Source organism: Schistocerca cancellata, chromosome 8 (genome assembly GCF_023864275.1).
Source record: "Schistocerca cancellata isolate TAMUIC-IGC-003103 chromosome 8, iqSchCanc2.1, whole genome shotgun sequence".
Lineage (NCBI taxonomy): Eukaryota > Metazoa > Arthropoda > Insecta > Orthoptera > Acrididae > Schistocerca > Schistocerca cancellata.
The window spans coordinates 585,154,566-585,177,534 of record NC_064633.1 but is presented as its reverse complement, the minus strand read 5'-3'; the positions used below and the strand labels follow the sequence as shown (position 1 = coordinate 585,177,534).

Below are 22,969 nucleotides of genomic sequence, written 5' to 3'. Positions count from 1 at the left end.
CTGCTCAGTTACAGTGTTCTGGCTTAGTACTTTGTGCTAGCACTGCAGCTGTACTGAAGTGAGGGATTGTGGCGAGTTGAATGACCAAGGAGAGAGAGCCAGGGAGCAGGAGGAAGGATTGGAGAACTGGCATTGTGGCGAGTTGAGTGGCCAAGGAGAGAAAGGCAGGGAGCAGGAGGGAGGGTTCGAGAACTGTGGTTAATCACTGGAAGGAAGAGGCAGCAGGCATAGAAGCTAAGAGTGTAATACTGGTGAGCTCATTCTGACCACAGACGGGGGATATTCTTCACAGTGCACAATGAAGTGGAGAGTGGAATGGGAGAAGGAAATTGAGAGGGAGACTACAGAGAGGACAACGTGATGGTAGGAAGAGTGAAGTTAGGGTCATTGGACAAGGGCAAAAGTGGGTAAGGGGCAAGCACTAGAGGAGATTGAGGCCGAGACAATGGGTGTGTGGCAAAGACAATTGCCATCTAAGTAATTCAGGGAAACTGTTGTTGGTGGAGGAGGGGCGAATCCAGATGGTGTAGCTTGTGAAGCAGCGAATTGTGCTCACGACAAGTTCTGTCACTAAGTGGCTATCTGCTCTTTATTACATTTTGGCAGTGACCATTCATTTGGTTGAACATCTGGGTGGTGGTTGGCGCCCACATAAACTGCTCTGCAAAAGTTTCAGCTGTGCTGGTGTTTGATTGCTTTCACAGTTGACACTGCCCCTGATAAGGTACGATATGATTGTGATGGGACAGGAGTAGGATCTGGTGGGTGGATACTTCGGACGGATCTTGAAACTGGGTGTTTTTTACTAGTATGAACCGCATTGCACGGGTTTACATCTACATCTACATCTACATTTACATTTATACTCCGCAAGCCACCCAACGGTGTGTGGCGGAGGGCACTTTACGAGCCACTGTCATTACCTCTCTTTCCTGTTCCAGTCACGTATGGTTCACGGGAAGGACGACTGTCTGAAAGCAATATATTCGATACCTCATCCAGAAACTCACCCTCTCGAAAACTGGCGAGCAAGCTACACCGCGATGCAGAGCGCCTCTCTTGCAGAGTCTGCCACTTGAGTTTGTTAAACATCTCCGTAACGCTATCACGGTTACCAAATAACCCTGTGACAAAACGCGCCGCTCTTCTTTGGATCTTCTCTATCTCCTCCGTCAACCCGATCTGGTACGGATCCCACACTGATGAGCAATACTCAAGTATAGGTCGAACGAGTGTTTTGTAAGCCACCTCTTTTGTTGATGGACTACATTTTCTAAGGACTCTCCCAATGAATCTCAACTTGGCACCCGCCTTACCAACAATTAATTTTATATGATCATTCCACTTCAAATCGTTCCGCACGCATACTCCCAGATATTTTACAGAAGTAACTGCTACCAGTGTTTGTTCCGCTATCATATAATCATACAATAAAGGATCCTTCTTTCTATGTATTCGCAATACATTACATTTGTCTATGTTAAGGGTCAGTTTCCACTCCCTGCACCAAGTGCCTATCCGCTGCAGATCTTCCTGCATTTCGCTACAATTTTCTAATGCTGCAACTTCTCTGTATACTACAGCATCATCCGCGAAAAGCCGCATGGAACTTCCGACACTACTAGGTCATTTATATATATTGTGAAAAGCAATGGTCCCATAACACTCCCCTGTGGCACGCCAGAGGTTACTTTAACGTCTGTAGACGTCTCTCTATTGATAACAACATGCTTTTGAAATAGGTGGATGCTATGACATATTCTAATGTTTCTGACTTAAAGTGTGGAGTGTGAATCTGGGTTATTTCGGTTCATTCCCCCAAACCACCAACCACTTCTTTACGAGGTGACTTACTTGGAATTTGCAGCCACTATTCTTTACTGGATAGCCGGCTGCTGGACACCCTGTTGACCTCTTCTCCATCGAATAACACAAGGTACAGGAATTTTTAGACTCTTGTCTACTTATAAAATAAGCATACAAACTTTTCATTTTGTTAATTAATGATGTATTTGACCTTCGTACACAATAAAACTCTTACTTTCAACATAAATATGTAACTTCTGGTAAGTCTCCCGTACAGTCGAATGTCGGAAACAAATTACAGTTAAAAGAAAGTTGGCTTTGATGCCATAACTTTTCTTAACATGAATCGGAAAATAAGTCTTGCCTATAGCAAGGTTACATCAAGAGTTTTCAGGAGTTACTTTTCAACTGCCTTTGTTTTAATAACAATAGTCAATGACACAATAAATGCAGAGCTGCCTATAAACTCCATGGTTCTTCCTTACACACTCAGATCGAACACACAATATTTTGTTCGTAGACATTATGCAAATAATCACTCATAATAACATTTCATATTGTAACACTATACATTTCATACATATGTTTATATACATATCTTTTGCTTATTGTTTCTCTACTCTTTTTTTATTTTATTTTGTTTTTAAGACTTGAGTATTTACTCGTGGTTTTAGTCAGTTTTACTAATATTTAAGAATTGTGAGGTGTCTCTCTCTCTCTCTCTCTCTCTCTCTCTCTCTCCAGTTGTAAACTTCAGATGTTTATGACCCTATTCCTAATATGTGCTATTTTCATTATTTGTAGCTTGGAGGAACTCTGGACGAAATGAAAGTGTTCTTTTGACACTCATTTATTTCCATGAAACATCATAATGCTAGTCGTTCGTAGAATTCACACTTCCCAGAATAATCCTTATATAACTTGTGACTTTTGTCACAATGCTGTCCCCTACTCCTATGATCAGCTCCTATCCCTTGCTTGTGGGTTGATCTTATGAGAGCACTTCCTCTTTCCATTCTGGTAGTTACGCCCCTTAGGCTGCAGATCGTCCTATATCCATGTAGGTATGCCTGCCCTATACATAGTGAATGCCGCGTACGCCCCCCTTATCCTTTCTGAATAGGCCTCACAGTTCATTACCCTAGTATACATTTCTGTCTGCTTGTGTCTGTATATGTGTGGATGGATATGTGTGTGTGTGTGTGCGAGTGTATACCTGTCCTTTTCCCCCCCTAAGGTAAGTCTTTCTGCTCCCGGGATTGGAATGACTCCTTACCCTCTCCCTTAAAACCCACATCCTTTCGTCTTTCCCTCTCCTTCCCTCTTTCCTGACGAAGCAATTGTTGGTTGCGAAAGCTTGAAATTTTGTTTGTGTGTTTTTTTATTGTGTCTATCTACCAGCACTTTCCCGTTTGGTAAGTCATGGAATCTTTGTTTTTAATACTACAATTAAGTATCTTATAAACTTTGCATTCAGTCTTTAATATATCGTTTACTCTCTAGAGTCCTCCTCTACTTACCAGCTTCTATACAGGGTGTTACAAAAAGGTACGGCCAAACTTTCAGGAAACATTCTTCACACACAAAGAAAGAAAATATGTTATGTGGACATGTGTCCGGAAACACTTACTTTCCATGTTAGAGCAAATTTTATTACTTCTCTTCAAATCACATTAATCATGGAATGGAAACACACAGCAACAGAACGTACCAGCGTGACTTCAAACACTTTATTACAGGAAATGTTCAAAATGTCCTCCGGTAGCGAGGATACATGCATCCACCCTCCATCGCATGGAATCCCTGATGCGCTGATGCAGCCCTGGAGAATGGCGTATTGTATCACAGCCGTCCACAATACAAGCACGAAGAGTCTCTACATTTGGTACTGGGATTGCGTAGACAAGAGCTTTCAAATGCCCCCATAAATGAAAGTCAAGAGGGTTGAGGTCAGGAGAGCGTGGAGGCCATGGAATTGGTCCGCCTCTACCAATCCATCGGTCACCGAATCTGTTGTTGAGAAGCGTACAAACACTTTGACTGAAATGTGCAGGAGCTCCATCGTGCAAGAACCACATGTTGTGTCGTACTTGTAAAGGCACATGTTCTAACAGCACAGGTAGAGTATCCCGTATGAAATCATGACAACGTGCTCCATTGAGCGTAGGTGGAAGAACGTGGGGCCCAATCAAGACATCACCAACAATGCCTGCCCAAACATTCACAGAAAATATGTGTTGATGACGTGATTGCACAATTGCGTGCGGATTCTCGTCAGCCCACACATGTTGATTGTGAAAATTTACAATTTGAACACGTTGGAATGAAGCCTCATCCGTAAAGGCAGCATTTGCACTGAAATGAGGATTGACACATTGTTGGATGAACCATTCGCAGAATTGTACCCGTGGAGGCCAATCAGCTGCTGATAGTGCCTCCACACGCTGTACACGGTACAGAAACAACTGGTTCTCCCGTAGCACTCTCCATAAAGTGACGTGTTCAACGTTACCTTGTACAGCAGCAACTTCTCTGACGCTGACATTAGGGTTATCGTCAGCTGCACGAAGAATTGCCTCGTCCATTGCAGGTGTCCTTGTCGTTCTAGGTCTTCCCCAGTCGCGAGTCATAGGCTGGAATGTTCCGTGCGCCCTAAGATGCCGATCAATTGCTTTGAACGTCTTCCTGTGGGGACACCTTCGTTCTGGAAACCTGTCTCGATACAAACGTACCGCGCCACGGCTATTGACCCGTGCTAATCCATACATCAAATGGGCATCTGAAAACTCCGCATTTGTAAACATTGCACTGACTGCAAAACAACGTTCGTGATGAACACTAACCTGTTGATGCTACGTACTGATATACTTGATGATAGTACTGTAGAGCAATGAGTCGCATGTCAACACAAGCCCCGAAGTCAACATTACCTTCCTTCAATTGGGCCAGCTGGTGGTGAATCGAGGAAGTACAGTACATACTGACTCATTTTAGAGCTCTAACATGGAAATTAAGCGTTTCCGGACACATGTCCACACAACATCTTTTCTTTATTTGTGTGTGAGGAATGTTCCTGAACGTTTGGCTGTACCTTTTTCTAACACCCTGTATTTTCAATAGATACTATGTCTACATATACTGTTTACGTCCCACTATCCTTCAGTTCATCACAGTATTTATTACACTGACATTTCTTAATGATCAAAATGACTAATTCCTCTCCTACTTTAATTTTATTTCTTTGCTGATGCCTTTTTCTTATTTATCTATTACTCATTACTGCTTTATAGTTGTTCGTTATGTAGCATTTTCGTTCAATAAACTTATGTGCATTTGTCTCTCTTTGCGCATGAGTTCATTGTGCCTATGCTAATCTCTGTGCCTATGCTTATCTCTTTGCTTATGTGCACCTCTTCTTATGTATATTTGATGTATAACTGTCATAGCTTCCTATATATGGGTACATATTTCCATATGTACACACACTTTCCCCTACAACACCAGGTGGTTCTCACATTGTGACAGGCTTTGTCTTATGTAATTTAATGTTTGCGTAGAAGTGTATATTTGTGTATATGTGGATGTGTGTTCGTGTAGTCTGATTTTTCGGCCTTCTTATCTAAAGATAAGATTTAAGTTATAGTAAACACTGGAATAAGGAAGGACTTCAGCGATAGAAGTTTGTGAATATGAAAAGAGGAAAAAATAGACAGGTCCACAAATGAGAAGTAAGAAAAGAAAAATATACAAACCCTCTCCTCTATATCGCATCTCATAAAATGTATAAAATACTCTATACAAAATAGAAAATCTATATACCCCGGTATAAGGGTTGTTCAGCTAGTCACACCATATTATATTTTCCACAAATGTAATACTTTATTCAGTTTATTTCGTAAAGATATCACGTTTTTTCTGTGATTCTCTTAACTTGTTCTCTATTTTATGGTCAGATCTGGTTTTCTAAGCAATAAGATTACAGGATAGTTCTAGATCTTAAAGAAATTCGATGCAGGAAAACTATTTTGGAAGTAACATCGAAGACAACTCGGGATTTGACGGTCGTTACTCCGCCCGTTAACTCAAAATGTGGGGGATATACAATTTTACATCCTTTACATTGTATTTCCCCTTCTCTAATCTAGTTGTGGGACCTACTAAAAATGATGTCGTACGATGGACCATCGTTTGTACCCGGTATGGTCCCTCATATTTTTGAAAAATGTAAGAGTCTCTTTCTTCAGAGTCGAGCTGTGAAGATGTTTTATAAGAACCAGGTCATCGACATGGTACTGAGGTTCCACAGTCTTTTCGTTATGCTTACTTATCCTTTCTAGTGTCTTTTAAATTAAATTCTTAGAAACTATTTCCTGATTTACTTCGTAATTGACTCTAGGTTGTTCAGACCAATTAAAACACTTAGAGGTTCTCCTATAAAAGGTTTGCCTATAACTTGTAAAGGTGTCAACCCAGTCGATAAATGGGATAATTCATTTAGGATAAGTTCAAAGTCCTTAATTTTAGTTGCCCACGAAGTATGTTTTTCATGGCAGTAAGTACGACATAATTTTCCAATTTCCTTCATTTCTCCTTCACATGGATTTGATGACTGGCTATAATTGGATATTAACAGGTGTCAAATACTTTCCCACGTTAGGAATTCACTAAATTTGTTACTCTCAAATTGTGGTCTGTTATCCATAAGAAACTGTTTTGGTTTACACACTTCTAGCTAGTATTGTTGTAAACAGTATATAACCATCTCTGTATTTGCTCTTTTAATGGGAGATAATTCAATATATTTTGATCAGCATTCTGTTGTTGTTGTTGTTGTTGTTGTTGTTGTTGTGGTCTTCAGTTCTGAGACTAGTTTGATGCAACTCTCCATGCTACTCTATCCTGTGCAAGCTTCTTTCCTTTTGAATCTGCTTAGTGTATTCATCTCTTTGTCTCCCTCTATGATTTTTACCCTCCATGCTGCCCTCCAATACTAAATTGGTGATCCCTTGATGCCTCAGAACATGTCCTACCAATCGATCCCTTCTTCTAGTCAAGTTGTGCCACAAACTCCTCTTCTCCTCAATCCTATTCAATACCTCCTCATTAGTTATGTGATCTACCCATCTAATCTTCAGCATTCTTCTGTAGCACCACATTTCGAAAGCTTCTATACTCTTCTTGTCCAAACTATTTATCGTCCATATGTCACTTCCATACATGGCTACACTCCATATACTTTCAGAAACTACTTCCTGACACTTAAATCTATTCTCGATGTTAACAAATTTCTCTTCTTCAGAAACGCTTTCCTTGCCATTGCTGGTCTACATTTTATATCCTCCCTACTTCGACCATCATCAGTTATTTTGCTCCCCAAATAGCAAAACTCCTTTACTACTTTAAGTGTCTCATTTCCTAATCTAATTCCCTCAGCATCACCTGACTTAATTCGACGACATTCCATTATCCCCGTTTTGCTTTTGTTGATATTCATCTTATATCCTCCTTTCAAGACACTAACCATTCCGTTCAACTGTTCTTCCAAGTCTTGCTGTCTGACAGAATTACAATGTAATCGGCGAACCTAAAAGTTTTTATATATTCTCCATGGATTTTAATACCTACTCCGAATTTTTCTTTTGTTTTCTTCACTGCTTGCTCAATGTACAGATTGAATAACATTGGGGAAAGATTGCAACACTGTCTCACTCCCTTCCCAACCACTGCTTCCCTTTCATGTCCCTCGACTCTTATAACTGCCATCTGCTTTCTGTACAAATTGTAAATAGCCTTTCGCTCCCTGTATTTTACCCCTGCCACCTTCAGAATTTGAAAGAGAGTATGCCAGTCAACATTGTCAAAAGCTTTATCTAAGTCTAAAAATGCTAGAAACGTAGGTTTTCCTTTCTTTAATCTAACTTCTAACATAAGTCGTAGGGTCAGTATTGCCTCACGTGTTCCAGTGTTTCTACGGAATCCAAACTGATCTTCCCCGAGGTCAGCTTCTACTAGTTTTTCCATTTGTCTGTAAAGAATTCCCGTTAGTATTTTGCAGCTGTGACTTATTAAACTGATTGTTCGGTAATTTTCACATCTGTCAACACCTGCTTTCTTTGGGATTGGAATTATTATATTCTTCTTTAAGTCTGAGGGTATTTCGCCTGTTTCATACGTCTTGCTCACCAGATGGTAGAGTTTAGTCAGGACTGGCTCTCCCAAGGCTGTCAGTAGTTCTAATGGAATGTTGTCTACTCCTGGGGCCTTGTTTCGAATCTGGTCTTTCAGTGCTCTGTCAAACTCTTCACGCAGTAACGTATCTCCCATTTCATCTTCATCTACATCCTCTTCCATTTCCATAATATTGTCCTCAAGTACATCGCCCTTGTATAGACCCTCTATATACTCCTTCCACCTTTCTGCTTTCCCTTCTTTGCTTAGAACTGGGTTTCCATCTGAGTTCTTGATATTCATACAAGTGGTTCTCTTTTCTCCAAAGGTCTCTTTAATTTTCGTGTAGGCAGTATCTATCTTACCCCTAGTGAGATAAGCCTCTACATCCTTACAGTTGACCTCTAGCCATCCCTGCTTAGCCATTTTGCACTTCCTGTCGATCTCATTTCTGAGACGTTTGTATTCCTTTTTGCCTGCTTCATTTACTGCATTTTTTATATTTTCTCCTTTCATTAATTAAATTCAATATTTCTTCTGTTACCCAAGGATTTCTACTAGCCCTCGTCTTTTTACCTACGTGATCCTCTGCTGCCTTCACTACTTCGTCCCTCAGAGCTACCCATTCTTCTTCTACTGTATTTCTTTCCCCCATTCCTGTCAATTGTTCCCTTATGCTCTCTCTGAATCTCTGTACAACCTCTGGTTCTTTCAATTTATCCAGGTCCCATCTCCTTAAATTCCCACTTTTTTGCAGTTTCTTCAGTTTTAATCTACAGTTCATAACCAATAGATTGTGGTCAGAGTCCAAATCTGCCCCTGGAAATGTCTTACAATTTAAAACCTTGTTCCTAAATCTCTGTCTTACCATTATATAATCTACCTGAAACCTTCTAGTATCTCCAGGGTTATTAAAGCTACTCCTGCATTACCCCTATTTGATTTTGTATTTATAACCCTGTATTCATCTGACCAACAGTCTTGTTCCTCCTGCCACCGAACTTCACTAATTCCCACTATATCTAACTTTAACCTATCCATTTCTCTTTTTAAATTTTCTAACCTACGTGGCCGATTAAGGGATCTGACATTACACGCTCCGATCTGTAGAATGCCAGTTTTCTTTCTCCTGAAAACGGCGTCCTCTTGAATAGTCCCTGCCCGGAGATCCGAATGGGGGACTGTTTTACCTCCAGAATATTTTACCCAAGATGATGCCATCATCATTTAACCATACAGTAAAGTTGCATGCCCTCGGGAAAAATTAGGCTGTAGTTTCCCCTTGCTTTCAGCCGTTCGCAGTACCAGCACAGCAAGGCCGTTTTGGTTAGTGTTACAAGGCCAGATCAGTCCATCATCCAGACTGTTGCCCCTGCAACTACTGAAAAGGCTGCTGCCCCTCTTCAGGAACCATGCGTTTGTCTGGCCTCTCAACAGATACCCCTCCGTTGTGGTTGCACAGCTATCTGTATTGCTATGGGGAGAGGATGAGCATTCTATGATAACCAAAATATATGATACTCCTTGCCTTCCTTGTGGAATTCGTCCAAAAAAATCTTCCTCTGTTAGGTCGTGTAATGATTTAGGAATAATAGGATACATTTTGTATTTCACGTGAGCATTATTCTCTTTTACTTTCTGGCATGTTTCACAGGTTCTAATCAAAAATGCTATTTTATGACCTAGTTTCTTGAAATAATGAGACTTATTCATATGGGATATACATTTTTTTTAATTCTGAAGTGTCCATATCCTGGTGAACATACCACACAAGTTTGTCTTCCATTACCTTCGGAATACATACGCGCCAATGCTGTGATATTACACTGTCTCTCCAAAACAAGTTATGATCTATAATTTTCCATTTTCCTAATTGATTAGGAGATAACGAGTTCTGGTTACACATACAAAATATTTCTGTGAAATAACGATCATGATGGATATTCCTTGGTATTCTTTGAGCCATTTCCTTTACAATGATGTTTGGATATTCTGCTGACATAAAATTAATGGCAAAAATAACGCTGGGCCCTTCCATACGTTTCAATTCTTACATTCCTATGGGTAGCCTCGATAAAGCGTCAGGTGCAATATTTTCATAACCTTTTACGTATCGTATCTTAATATCATATACCTGTAGGAAAAGCTCCATCACAGCAACCTACTGTGCAGTAATCGACTTCTCATAAGAAAGGATAAAGCTTGATGATCTGTGTGAATATGGATTTCTGATCCCCATACTAGTGTTTGAAACTTTTGAATAATCCACACAATTGCCAGTAGTTCCTTTTCGGTAGTTGTGTAATTTAGTTTTTGCTTATTTAAGCTGTGGCTAGCAAAATGTATGGTTCTGTGTTCTACATTACTTGGATCCCATTCTCCTAGGAAAAGTTCGGCAGCAACACCGTAATCAAATGCGTCTGTCAAAAATTTAAACGGTTCGCCCATAACTGGATGATGTAATATGGGTGACTCAACAAGTGCTCTTTTAACGTTTTCAAACACATCATTTGCACCTTGTTCCCAAGTCCACGGTACTCCCTTTCTTAATAAACTTAAAATTCTTGGGTCATTTAACTCTTGTCCTCGTACGTACCGTTGATAGTATCCGGCCATACCTATAAATCCTTTTAATTGTCTTACATTTCTGGAGTGCGGACATTCTTTGATAGCTTTTATGCGTTCAGGGTCTGGTCTAATTCCCTTTACCCCTATAATATGACCTAAGAACTTAAGTCCACTGTGATACCTATTTCTTTAAATTTTTTCAGAGTGTTGCACAAAGTTGGACAACGGTCCTCCCAAGTAGCTGATATTATTAAGATATTGTCTATGTATATTATCAAATCCTTCAATAAGTCTCTCCCTATTGCTTCATCTAACGCACGTATAAATACGGGCACAGAGGTATTAAGTCCAGATGGTAATACATTGAAATGATGACGATTTTCTTTCTAACAGAAAGGCTGTGTACTTTTTGGATTCTGGATGTATTTTTATCTGCCAATATCCCGCGGTCAAGTCCATTGTACTAAATAATCTCCCCTTTTCAAATTTGGATAACAATTCTTCCATATTAATTGGTTGATCTCTCTCCGTTTCTATATGTCTATTTAATGTATGAGCATCTAAGACTTTCTTCACCACAATCAGAGGATTATTCATTACACTGGAACTTCGTTCTGTAATATTATTATCTATAATTTTGTTAATTCATCCTGAACTGCTTCCTTCAAACTCACTGGTATTGGATACGGTTTGCAAAAGAATGGAGTGTCATCTTTGATTTTGAACTTACGGATATAGTCCTTGATGTTACCTGAACAATTGGAAAACACCACTTCATACTCCATTAAAATTTTATACAAATCTTGTCTTTGTTGATTGGTTGATATTAGGGATTCATTAACTTTGTCTTGTGTATCAGTTTGACGTGTTACTTGATCCACATTATCGATCCACAGCAAACACAAGTAACTTTAAAGTTTTTTAATAAATACTCGCAGAGCATCATAGCAGCTCATATTTTGACAGTACTTTTCTTTCAATGTGTTCTTCCTGCGTGAAAAATTTCAAGTTAGGTTTTCACATGTTGGGTTAGGTCATTCTCTTGTAAGTACAAGAGGCAGTTGGAATTTTTTTTGCTACAGCCTTACCAATTTCGAGATCATTGCTTTTTATTAATAGGAATACATTATGAGGTCTTTTAATTTCTTCTGATCCAGAAGCTGAGCATGTACGACATTTGAGGAAGAAAAATATGTATTCTTAGGAGTTGTTCTTCCTTGGAGATAATTGAAGTTCTTTCGTGTCTCGCACTTGCACAGCGGCATGTTCCCTAGGTATAATTGAGCTGCTGTATCTGATGTTACTTTAGCTCTGGCGTGATTGTGTATCTGCACTCTCACCTGAAGATGGCAGCCAGTTGGACCAACGTAATGGTGTGCAATCAGGATGATGAAATCCAGCTACATGTGGATAAAGAGAATCAACTGAAATTGTAGTATATGAAGCAATATCCTGTTCTTTGGGACATAACCATTGAAATGTGGGAATGTGACATATTATCAGTGAAGTTAGTGAGCAATTACATTCTTTTATTTTTTATGTAACTTTCCTGAAAGGACTTCACAATACCACAACAGGTTTCGATCACTCGGTGGTCGGTGGTCACCCTCAGAGTAAAAGCACATGCTGCAAGCAGTTATGTAAAGTTCCAGATGCATTGCCTATGTAACATACATTACACTTGGAGCATGTACTTGCAGTTATATGGTGACAAATGAGTGAACAAAACCACTTACATATTGTAAAGTATCTTTATTGTCATAAAAATAACATCACAGTCCAAAAATTCTCAGTTGTCATCTCATTTTTATTTCTGCATGGAAAGCTGACTTTCAAGAAATCCATGAATGTTACAGTGTACGTTATCAGGCACTTTGCTGCTTCATGTAAACTTTCTCGTTGTGTTTTGTCCGTACAAAAGTGTCATGTTCGATGAAAAGTTGCACTAGCAGCAAGTTCAAACTGCTCCTCAAAACTGGCCAAAAATGCGATAACAGCAAAAAGTCAGGATTAAATAAACTGCTTGTGTTTTTGTAAGTGCAGTTGAGTTGATCTGCGTGTTTTGGTGTCGTATCAAAATGGAGTGATTGAAGGTTAGTGATTATACCTCACTTCTCCATTGTTAAGTAAAGAGCTAAGGCTTGCTCTTCTGAAGACGCTGGGATTTGATGGTCTCCTCTCAATTTCTCCTTCTCTTTAAATGTTACTGATGGTCTCCCCTCAATTTCCTCTAGCTGTAAATGTTGTTGTTATTATGTTTATCAAATTTTTCAACATAAGAGTGCTGGAAGCAGATTTCCATCCTGCTGCAAGTTTTGGCAGTTGTTAAGGTTAAATTTGTACCGCACTTTTGTGTGTCTTGCTTCTCCAAATTTACAGTATCATCCCCAAAAGCTTCTGCAGTAGCTTTAATTCGTAAATAAAATATCTGCAATTATGAAAAGGATAGATTGCCACTCATCATTAAGATGGGGTGACATTGAGTTGCAGACAAGCACAATGAAAAGACTGTTACACACACACACACACACACACACACACACACATGACTGCTATCTCAGGATGCTCTGGCCATTATGTAAATAATTAAAGGCTGCCCACCCCCCTTCCTTCCCTTCCATCTTCCATCATTACCCAACATTTTTCTTAATCCTCCCTCTCCCTTTTTTCACGTACAAATCGTGTACGTCACATTATTTTATATTTGACTCAATTCATTGGTTTCTATAAAAAAGAATTTGGGCAATAACCTAATAAGATGCCATTGTTTGTTTTTTTATATTGTTACCCATCATTTTACTATTTCTTCCTCCCCCTTTTACCACTTACAAATGATGTACAGCACATTATTTTGTATTTGACTTAATTCATTGATCTCTATAACAAAAATTTGGGCAGTAACCTAATAAGAAGCCATTGTTTGTCTTTTTATACTGCCATTAGTGGTAGTAAGTCCATCTTTTTTATATCAGTATTTTAATAATTTAGTTATTTTCTGGCTATTTGAGTGCTATGCTCTCCGGCACTTCTGCGCATTTATTCCTTGCATACATGTACTGCCCTCTTGTGTCCTAAATTTTCCTTAACTCAAGAGACATTGACATACTGTCAGTTCACTAGTTGGACTTGCGAAGTACTTTCTAATGACATTCAGCATGATATTATCCAGTTATATTATTGTGGTGGTGAATTTGACCTTCATTTGTGCCTTATGGCTACATAATTAACATTCCTCCACAATATCATGTGAACAGTTAAGAGCAAAAATTCTGTATAAGTCAGTGATTTGTTTTTACTTTTGCCCTATACCTATTTTTTCACGTGTATATAATGTTAACCATGTTAGGTGTTAACCTTTGATCCTTCTAGAGATGCTTTTAAAGATGTCGAAACCTAGGTCGAGTGATTTTCAATAAACCTTGTACTGTTGCCACTGATTTGACTGGCGTCTTCATTTAATAATGGATGTGGGACTTGTTGCGTAGTTTAATCTTCTTAAATCAGTCCTCATAATTTTCCGTTTTGATATCTTACTTGATGAGTTAACGTTTATTTCCGGTGTACTCAGTGGTTCAAGGATAATGTGCCAGACAACGAATCCAATGTCTAGGGTTTGATCCTAGGCCAGTCCTAGATTTTTATCTGTAACTTACCACTTCTTTCACCTCAGGCAGTATTTGTTAATGTGAAAAATGTGTAATTTACACCATGGTTTGGAATCCATGTAAACTGTAGGTCCCCCCATTATTGGCGCAGTAAGCCCATTCAGACGTCGGAGGAAGGCAATGGCATATCATCTCTCATGATGGGGCAAGGCCTAGCAGAGCACTGTGGTATTCAAAGCAACCTTCAGCTGTATTTTGATAGATGGATATATTGGCATTCTGCTTCTTAATTAGCCTGATCATTTGCCATTTGAATGGGATTTAGGGTCTTCACAATTCGAATAATTTCAATATTGTTTGAATCTGTTTTTTGTGCTTCTGCTTTTGGCCAGATAGGGATCACATAATAATTTCAGTTCCACCTCCTTTGCTCTTTTTTTTGTCCTCTAAAATTCTTTAATATTTTCACCATATTACTTTTTATCTTTCTTACTTAGCATGGCATCAGATGTTAGGGTGTCTTCCCTTTCAAATTGTGTAGGAGAAAATATCTTGCACGTACTGTAGACAAGCAGGCGACTGAAGAGTAAAGGGCAATTCAGGCAATCTATTCACCTCCAGTATTTCCAGAACTGTTTAAGACATTGTAATTCTGTTTTCACACAGATACAATTGTGCTCACTAAACAACATATAGTCTCTTTTTCATAGCTATATTAATTACAGCAGTATTGGCAACAAATACACTTTCTTCAAATGGAACCACAATGAAACGTTTCTGGGATGCAAGGAAGTATACCAGCACTGGATTGAATCCACCTGGCAGATTTATGGTGTGGACCAGTGTGCCATTCTTCTTGGATGTGGTTTTTAGGCAGCTTTCCATACCCAACTAGGTGAATACAAGGCTAGTACGCACATCCCATTTCTATTACACCATTCGCAAACACTTCAACAAGTTCTCACACTTGTACATGGACAACAATAGATACAGACAGACAGAGCACTTAGAATCTGTCCTGGGGGCAATAGGTGTGGGGACAGGAAGGGGATTGAGCAACCCTCTACTTCTAACTTTGCAAATCCAGGTTAACATGCTGACCACATGAAGATATGGGATAAGGCTTGAAAAGGGAGGAGGCGAAGAAGAAGAAGAAGAAGAAGAAGAAGAAAGCAACGGAACCACAGTATTTCTGCAGCTAGTATCGTAATTCAGAAGATATGGATTCAACAACATTTTAGTCTTCAACATCCAGTTACTAGCTTTGAAGTAATTATGACATCTAAAACTTATGATTTACCTGTTGTGATCATGAAACCGCAAACCGTGTTTTGCGCAAAAATTCATAATTTCTTATCCAATTAATGAAAGAAATCACATCAGATTAAGAGAAACACACTGTTGCACTGCTGTGGTATTGGTATAAATGTGGTACACAGGAAATCTAGCTCACATTCTTTCTTTGTCGTTCACTTGCATCAAGTGGTGGCAAGTTTGAAAATAAATAAATGTCTTTCATAGGCCAAGAGAAACTGAATATGCTATTTATTTACAGAGGTTGCAGATTGAACGTGAATAGATCATTGAATTGTATGCACGAAGGTATCCTGACAGATGGTGTCCGACGTGAATGACAATTCAGTGAATGTGCAAAAAATTGTTATTGGTGGAAGGACACTGGGATACCACTAGAGGTTACGGAGCAAGCCAGCAAAGAGTGGAGTTAACAAAACAGTTTTTCTGGCAGCTATTGTTCATAGTCCACGTTAGCTGCAGAGAGACTGTGAATGCCTGTGAAATAAATGAGCCCAGCATAAGTGTGTATCTTGACATTAAATTCAGGGTGTGAAGTTATTACCTAACAGTGTTTGTACCTTAATTCCCTGTTTTACAAACCCATCTAGTTTTTTTTACGTGGACCATTGTTTCAAGGCTCTGGCAGGAACAATAGCAGAACTGTTGTTATAGTTAACTAGTGACCAATCTTAGATGCCATGCCTTTCTGTTTGTGTATTGGTCCAGCTTCATGCAGCCAAGTGTAATTAATATTAGTTTTGAGTGAAACTTCTCTCCATTAGTCTGCTTTTGTAAATAAACTCTCATAGCTATGTAAAGCTGGAGCACCCCTGTAGCCTGATGCAACTGTTTTGTATAACAACACAAACTTCCGCAGAGGATGGCAATCCATTTCATATGAAAAACAGATAAATCATAAGTTTTAAATATTGTAATTTCACCGAAACTAGTAATCGGAATTTGAAGAGTGAAGTGCAGTTGAATTCATCTCTTATAACTATGAGGGGCTTTCAATATGTAATGCAAAACATTTTTTCTGAAAGCAGATTGGTTTTATTCGGGATTCTAATGCACCATATTATTCCCTGGCACTCTTTTAGCTACAAAACCCTATTTTTCAACTCATCTTTGTTCAGTGTGATGACCTTATGACATCTTGAGAGGGAGAGCCTCTTATGCCAGGTTGGTACGACTGTACTGGTTGATGTCAGAGCCAACGTCTGGCTGCATCAATAACCTCCCCTTCTGATTCCCATGGACTGCACCCTTTATTGAGCGAAACAGATGGCAGTTGAAAGGGTAAGATCTGGACTGTACGGCAGATGAGGAAGAACGGTCCTAAAGTTTTGTGAGCTGCTCTCGGGTGCGCAGACTTGTGTAAGGCCTTGGACAGTAATGGAAAAGGAGAAGTTGGTTTGTATTTTTGTGGTGACGTACACACTAAAGTTGTTACTTCAATTTCCTGAGGGTAGCATGGTACACTTTAGAAATGATAATTGAACTATGATGGAGGACATGAGCCCTTTTTAGAGTCACAGAAAACTGTCTCCATGACTTTACCGGCTGAGGGTGTGGCTTTAAACTTCTTTGGAGGAGAGGTGGTATGGTGCTATTTTTTTCTAGTTTGAAGTGATGAACTCATGTGTCATCATATGTGACGATGTTTGACAAAAAATTATCACAAGCAATTCCACACAGATGGTCCTTCGTTGCTCTTTATGATCTTCTGTTAGGTTGTGAGGCGCACCCAGCAGGTGCTCACCTTTCAGTATCCCAACTGGTGGACAAGTGTGTCAGCTCTACCAACAGAGACATACAGTTGAGCAGTGAGGCATTCGATTGTGAACCATCAGTCACTTTGAATGAGAGTGTCCGCACATGCTAACAGTGCAGGAGTCTCAGCCATGTGGGGCTGGAGACAGGTTTGCACGACCTTGTTGCGATGATGATAGACATCTCGCCCAACCCCATGCCAGGTCTCCATAGATATTATAAAAATGCCTATGAATATCTCCAATGCCCTGATTTTCTGCCAAAGGAAACTCAATTACAGTTATCTGCTTGGAACACACCTCCCTTATAGAAACAATTTTGAAGGCTACACATAACACCACTGTATGTCGGAACTTTTTGAAACTGTAAGGCTGAAGAGGGAGCATCCCATGATGTCCCACAACAAATTCCGCATCCCCCCCCCCCTCTCCCCCCCCCAAACCGAAATTGGCTGGTGATGGGGGGGGGGGGGGGGGTGTTGCATTACTTACTGAATGACCCTCGTGTGATACTAGCAGCAGAAATTAACAGTAGTTCCATTTGAAAATGTGAGGTTGATACTGATATTGCTGTAATTAATACAACTTTGAGAAAACCGTGCACTGTTAAGTGAGGCCCCCCCCCCTCCCACACACACACACACACACACACACACACACACACACACAATTAATCTGAGTGAAAAGAGAATTATGATAACTTAAACAGTTCATGGAATATTTGAGGCAACAACTTATGTGGATCATTCTGTATAACTAGATTCTGCACCTGAGATGGGTAATTGAAACTTTGTAAGTAGATATCTTTAGGACAATTGACATGTATTTTCAAAGATCTATCAATTCAGATTTTTAACATTTATGCAATGCTCACCTACAAGTCAAACAAATCTCTGAGAACACTTTCTTTGTATATATTCAATAACCTATGTTAGTTCTGTTTCATATGGTTCCAATAGACTTGAGTAATATTCTAAGATGGGATACAAAAATGATCTAGAGGCAGTCTCCTTTGTTGACTGCATTTTCCAGTTATTCTGCCAGTTAACTGAAGTCTGCCCTCTGCCTTGCATATTGTTGCTGCTCGCATGAGTTGTGGCTTATTAATATTGTAGTCACAGGACACTACATTTCTGCATTTTTGTGATGTACATAATTTCGCATTTCTCAATGTTTAAAGTAAATTTCCAAATGTTGTACTGTTATGAAATCTTATCAATATCTGTGTGGATACTTGTGCATCTTTTTCAGATACTCTTCATTGTAGATAATTGTATCACTTGCAAGGTTATTAATACATAACATGAATGACAAGGGTCCCAAAACACTTCCATAGGGCATGCCTGAATCCTCCCTACCAATAAATCCTCGATCAGTCACATAATTGAAATTCATTTGTGGACATTGGTGTGGAACTGAGTCAGATGCATTTCAAAAGTCAAGAAATACTTTGTGCACCTGATTTGCCTTGATCCATGGGTTTGAGTGTCATGATAAAAACATACAAGTTGAGTTTTGCACAATTGATGTTTTTGGAATCGTGCTGGTTGTCATGGAGGCCATTTTGTCACAAGTACCTCATTGGTTTTGAGCTCAAGTGTCTGTTCTTTGATTTTACAAGAAATGGATGTAAGTGCGATGGGACAGTAGTTTCATGGATCAATTCTGTTACCTTTCTTGCAGCCGGATGTAATATGTGCTTCCTTCCAACAACTTGACACAGTTTTTACTTCAGTTGATCCATAGCATAATACAGTTAAATTGAGGCCTAATTTGGCTGCAAATTCTGCATGGAAACTGACAGGTATCCAATCAGCTATGGAGCATTGCTTAAAATAGCCATTTCTCAATGGCACAGACTCTATTATCTCTGTCACCCACTTTTGCAGTGGTGTGGGAAGTAAATTGGAGTATTACTTCTGTACCTTCGTTAACAAATGAGTATTTAAAAATGGGGTTCAGCATTTCTGCTTTTGCTACCTTCGATTTCAGTTCTTGTGTTCCCCACGAGTGTCTGGATTCTAACTTTGGTGCCACTGACAGCCTTTGCATATGACCAGAATTTCTTTGGGTTTTGTGGAAGATCTTTTGATAATGCACAGTACTCATGGTAGAAAACCTGCATTACTCTGTTAACAGCCAAACACATTTCATTCAACATTGTATTAGCAATGCAGACTGTGTCTCAACTGTCAGTTCTTTTCTGTATTCAGCATTTCAGCATCTAATGAGAAGCAGACATCACTGTCTCCTGTAACGGTACTCTGTGGCCCTTGATTGCAGTACTGTCTGTCTGTCCTACATCGCATTGTCAGCAGCTCGATGACTGAGCCATGTGCCCTGCTGCGTACATGAATGCAATGTCTTAATAAAGCGTCGCTCCCTTAATAGAGAAATGAAGTGTTGTGCGCATAATTTAAATGATTTATGTGGTTGCATAAACCAAAATATTATTTTTTATGTTTGAGGGTAATTTAAAAATGAGTATCTTAAGTGATTCAGGAATGCACACTTAAATGCCCCTAGCTTTGCATATCAGGAATTTGATTTCAGAGAAGATGAATAAATGTGCATGCATTAAAGTGAGTGAGATACTACTTTTTCAGGCATTGTGTGAATGTAAAAATTGGCCTACATTTGAAAGTTAATTATAAAATTGATTTTGCAGGTTTTAATGGCTGATGCCAATGAATCCTCATCACTGCTTGTAAATGAACCTCGAAAGAAGGAGCGTCGGAAGCAGAATATACAGTGTAAAAATGATGAAAGTGGGGTCGATGAAGAAGAGCATACTGTTTCCAAGATTGATGATGATATTGATTTTACAAATGAGTTAAGTGAAGATATGCTCCAAGGTGAAGAGACTAGTTGTCATAAAACTGTAATAAAAACAGAAAATGGAGAAGAAGATAAACAAGATGACGATAAGTGAGGCAAGATCCAGCTCGCATCATCTTAAATTTGTGACGGCATTTTGTTGATAAATCATGAGTATCTCTAATAGTGATTCAGCATGTTGAAATATAATTAGAAACACTTATGGATCACTGACAGTTGAATTGATGAAAGGCCTGGGGCAGTTATAAAAAACCCAGAGTTAAATAATGAAATAAGGTGAGATGATCAAATAGAAACTGCAATAACTAAGGTTCTTTTCCGTCAGAAACACATTTAAATAGTGGAGAACCCCTCCCCCCCCCCTTTTGCCCCATGCTCCCGTGAGGTGTGTGTGTGTGTGTGTGTGTGTGTGTGTGTGTGTGTGTGTTAGAGAGATGGAGATATTCCTATTCCGTCGCTCGACTTGATTCTCTGGTTAAGTACTCCAGCAATGTTTTCCTTGTTTATTGATCCTATAGTTGATGGTGATTTTAGTTCACGATGTAAAAAGTTTTTAGCAGATGTGAATATTGTATATTGGGTCACACTTTCCATAATGTCTTCTGCCCATTCAGTGATCATTCCCTGCTGCATTTGTGTGTAACGCTACTTAATCAGTTGAAGCTAAAGTCATTATAGAAAGTGTGCAGTTGCTAAACATAATTGTTTTATGTAGCGGGAGAGCTCTAAAGAAGTGTAAGTTTTGAGGTCACTTACATTACACACAGTCTCAGCATCCTTATTGCAGCTTATCAAAAGCAGTACACAGTTCCATTAGTTTTTGTGGGGAGCAGTTAATAGCAAAATTTACTTCCCATGTCCTTCCAGTCTCAATAACATAAATGTGTAGTAGATACTTTAAACAAAAGAATAGTTGTAACCTGATTTATCAGATATAATTTTCATTTTTATGTGTGAAAATTAGTAGATAAAGAAGAAATTCTCCCTTTATTGCGGCCTTCAATTGAGCAAGTAAAAAAGTAATTTAGATAAATAACTGTGTTCCTTTACAGTTAATTGTGATTTATATTGTTAGGGACTGGAAAACCGGTCTTAGGTCTTTGTCAGTCACTCGTTGAATAATGTCATTAATTTGTTGTAATTTGTGGGTTAACTGTGACTACTATGTTCATATTTCTGTTTCACTGTTACTTTTATGATATATTGAACATAATTTAATAGGCAGTAAGGAAGAACAGACTAAGTCACAGTTTGAAGCTTTAAAACAATCTTCGTACTTGCATTTGACAGTCTTGCAGTTAAAGTGTGAAACAGAGCTCATACAATCAGTTAAAATCGTGCCACACGTAGTTCTATATGTGTAAATTTTCTTTTTTAGTTCTTTTTGTGCAGAGGTACTGTGAATGAATTTAATATCTGTAAATTAAGATATTTTTGTAGTATTGTTTTGTTTTGTTGCCTTGTAGTATATTTGTGATGAGGGCTTGTTTTGTACATATTGTTAGTGAAGATTTGTACATACATTTGAGCTTTTACAACTAATGTGTCATCGATGGAAGTTCTATCTTTTGACAAATTTGTTTCAGCAGCAGTTTGTTAGCAGTCTTAATCGAGGCACTTTGTGAAATTGAATTCACTGACATGTTACTTGTTGGGCATGAAATCTATTTCAAAAATAATTGCCCATATATTCAGCAGTGATTGACTGTGATTTATTAACTGTGAAATCTCAGAAATTCTACTTCCCCTTCTCATCTTTGCCTCTGGTTTACTACTCCTTCCTTCATATATATATTTACATATATATTGTTGTTGTTGTTAACTGAAGAGACGTCTGTTTTTTACACTGAATGATCGTTTCAAGAAATATTGTTCGCATATATCACTAAAAAAATACGAGATCTGAAAATGGTTTGTGTGCTTTATGTTAATAGAAACAAAATCAAAGATCAAATTTAGTTTGTTAACTTTATTTTAACTGCAAACTTGTTTATTTTTTGAAATGTAAGTCAGTATTTCAGTATACTAATGTTTTTGACTAGGAAATTGTAGCAGATTGTAACAGGATGAGAAGATACACTGTTGTGAGGACCCACCTTTTCATGGTGAGCTGTGAAGTCTGTGTATAAACTAGTTAAAAGTTTATGAAATAAATTGCTACCAGGCTTTTTGATTTGCGAATAATAAAAGATCTGCTACTTGGTTTCCAGTACATTTGTTTTGTTTGTCACCTTCCCTTACTCCACTATCCATTGGAATTTGGTAGTGTTTCTTAATTTTAGGTGTGCCATACAGTTGAAGCTCATTATTCCAGCAAATATTATCATCTTCAAATGGTTTCAGTTATTTGTAATTTGTTATAAACTTACGTAGTATATACTAGAAACTTCTTTCTTTAGTTGGATGTGGTGAGACTGGTCAAATGTGTGCACCTGCGCGCGCACGCACGCACGCACACACACACACACACACACACACACACACACACACACACACACCTTGCAATATAAGAAAGAAAGATGATGTGTTCACGTACTATTCAAAATTACGAATAAGCCACATGAGTGGCAGGCAGTGTTGACTTATTCTAGAGTTAAAACATTACTTTGTCATCATTCTGCAGATGGGAATATATGCCACTGAGTATAGTGTAGAGATTATTCTGGAGATTAGAACTTTGTGTGGTGGCATTGAGTAAAGTCATCAATAAAAACTTTCATTTTGAGAGTCAACTTTTATGGCTTAGAAAAATATTTAGTAATTTTTTTTAAAATAATGAGACATGTTTCTTATAAATGATTATTATAATTGATTATACAAAAACTTAATTAGTCTGTGAATTCAGAATGAAACATTGATGAATAAATATTGCACAAGCACATAAATATTTCCACAATTCTGTGTCAGCTATCTTTG

General features: G+C 38.6%; 1 protein-coding gene across 3 annotated transcripts in view; it reads left to right on the top strand.

The window, feature by feature from the left end:
- Positions 1 to 22,265, top strand: part of LOC126095223 (protein tramtrack, beta isoform-like) — a 124,256-nt gene extending 101,991 nt beyond the window's left edge. For all 3 annotated transcript variants that reach the window (XM_049909961.1, XM_049909962.1, XM_049909963.1), the window contains exon 11: positions 19,884 to 22,265. In XM_049909961.1, the coding sequence (XP_049765918.1) occupies positions 19,884 to 20,147 (264 nt within the window). In that variant the 3' untranslated portion in view covers positions 20,148 to 22,265. The remainder of the gene's footprint in view (positions 1 to 19,883) is intronic.
- The last annotated feature ends 704 nt before the right edge of the window (positions 22,266 to 22,969 follow it).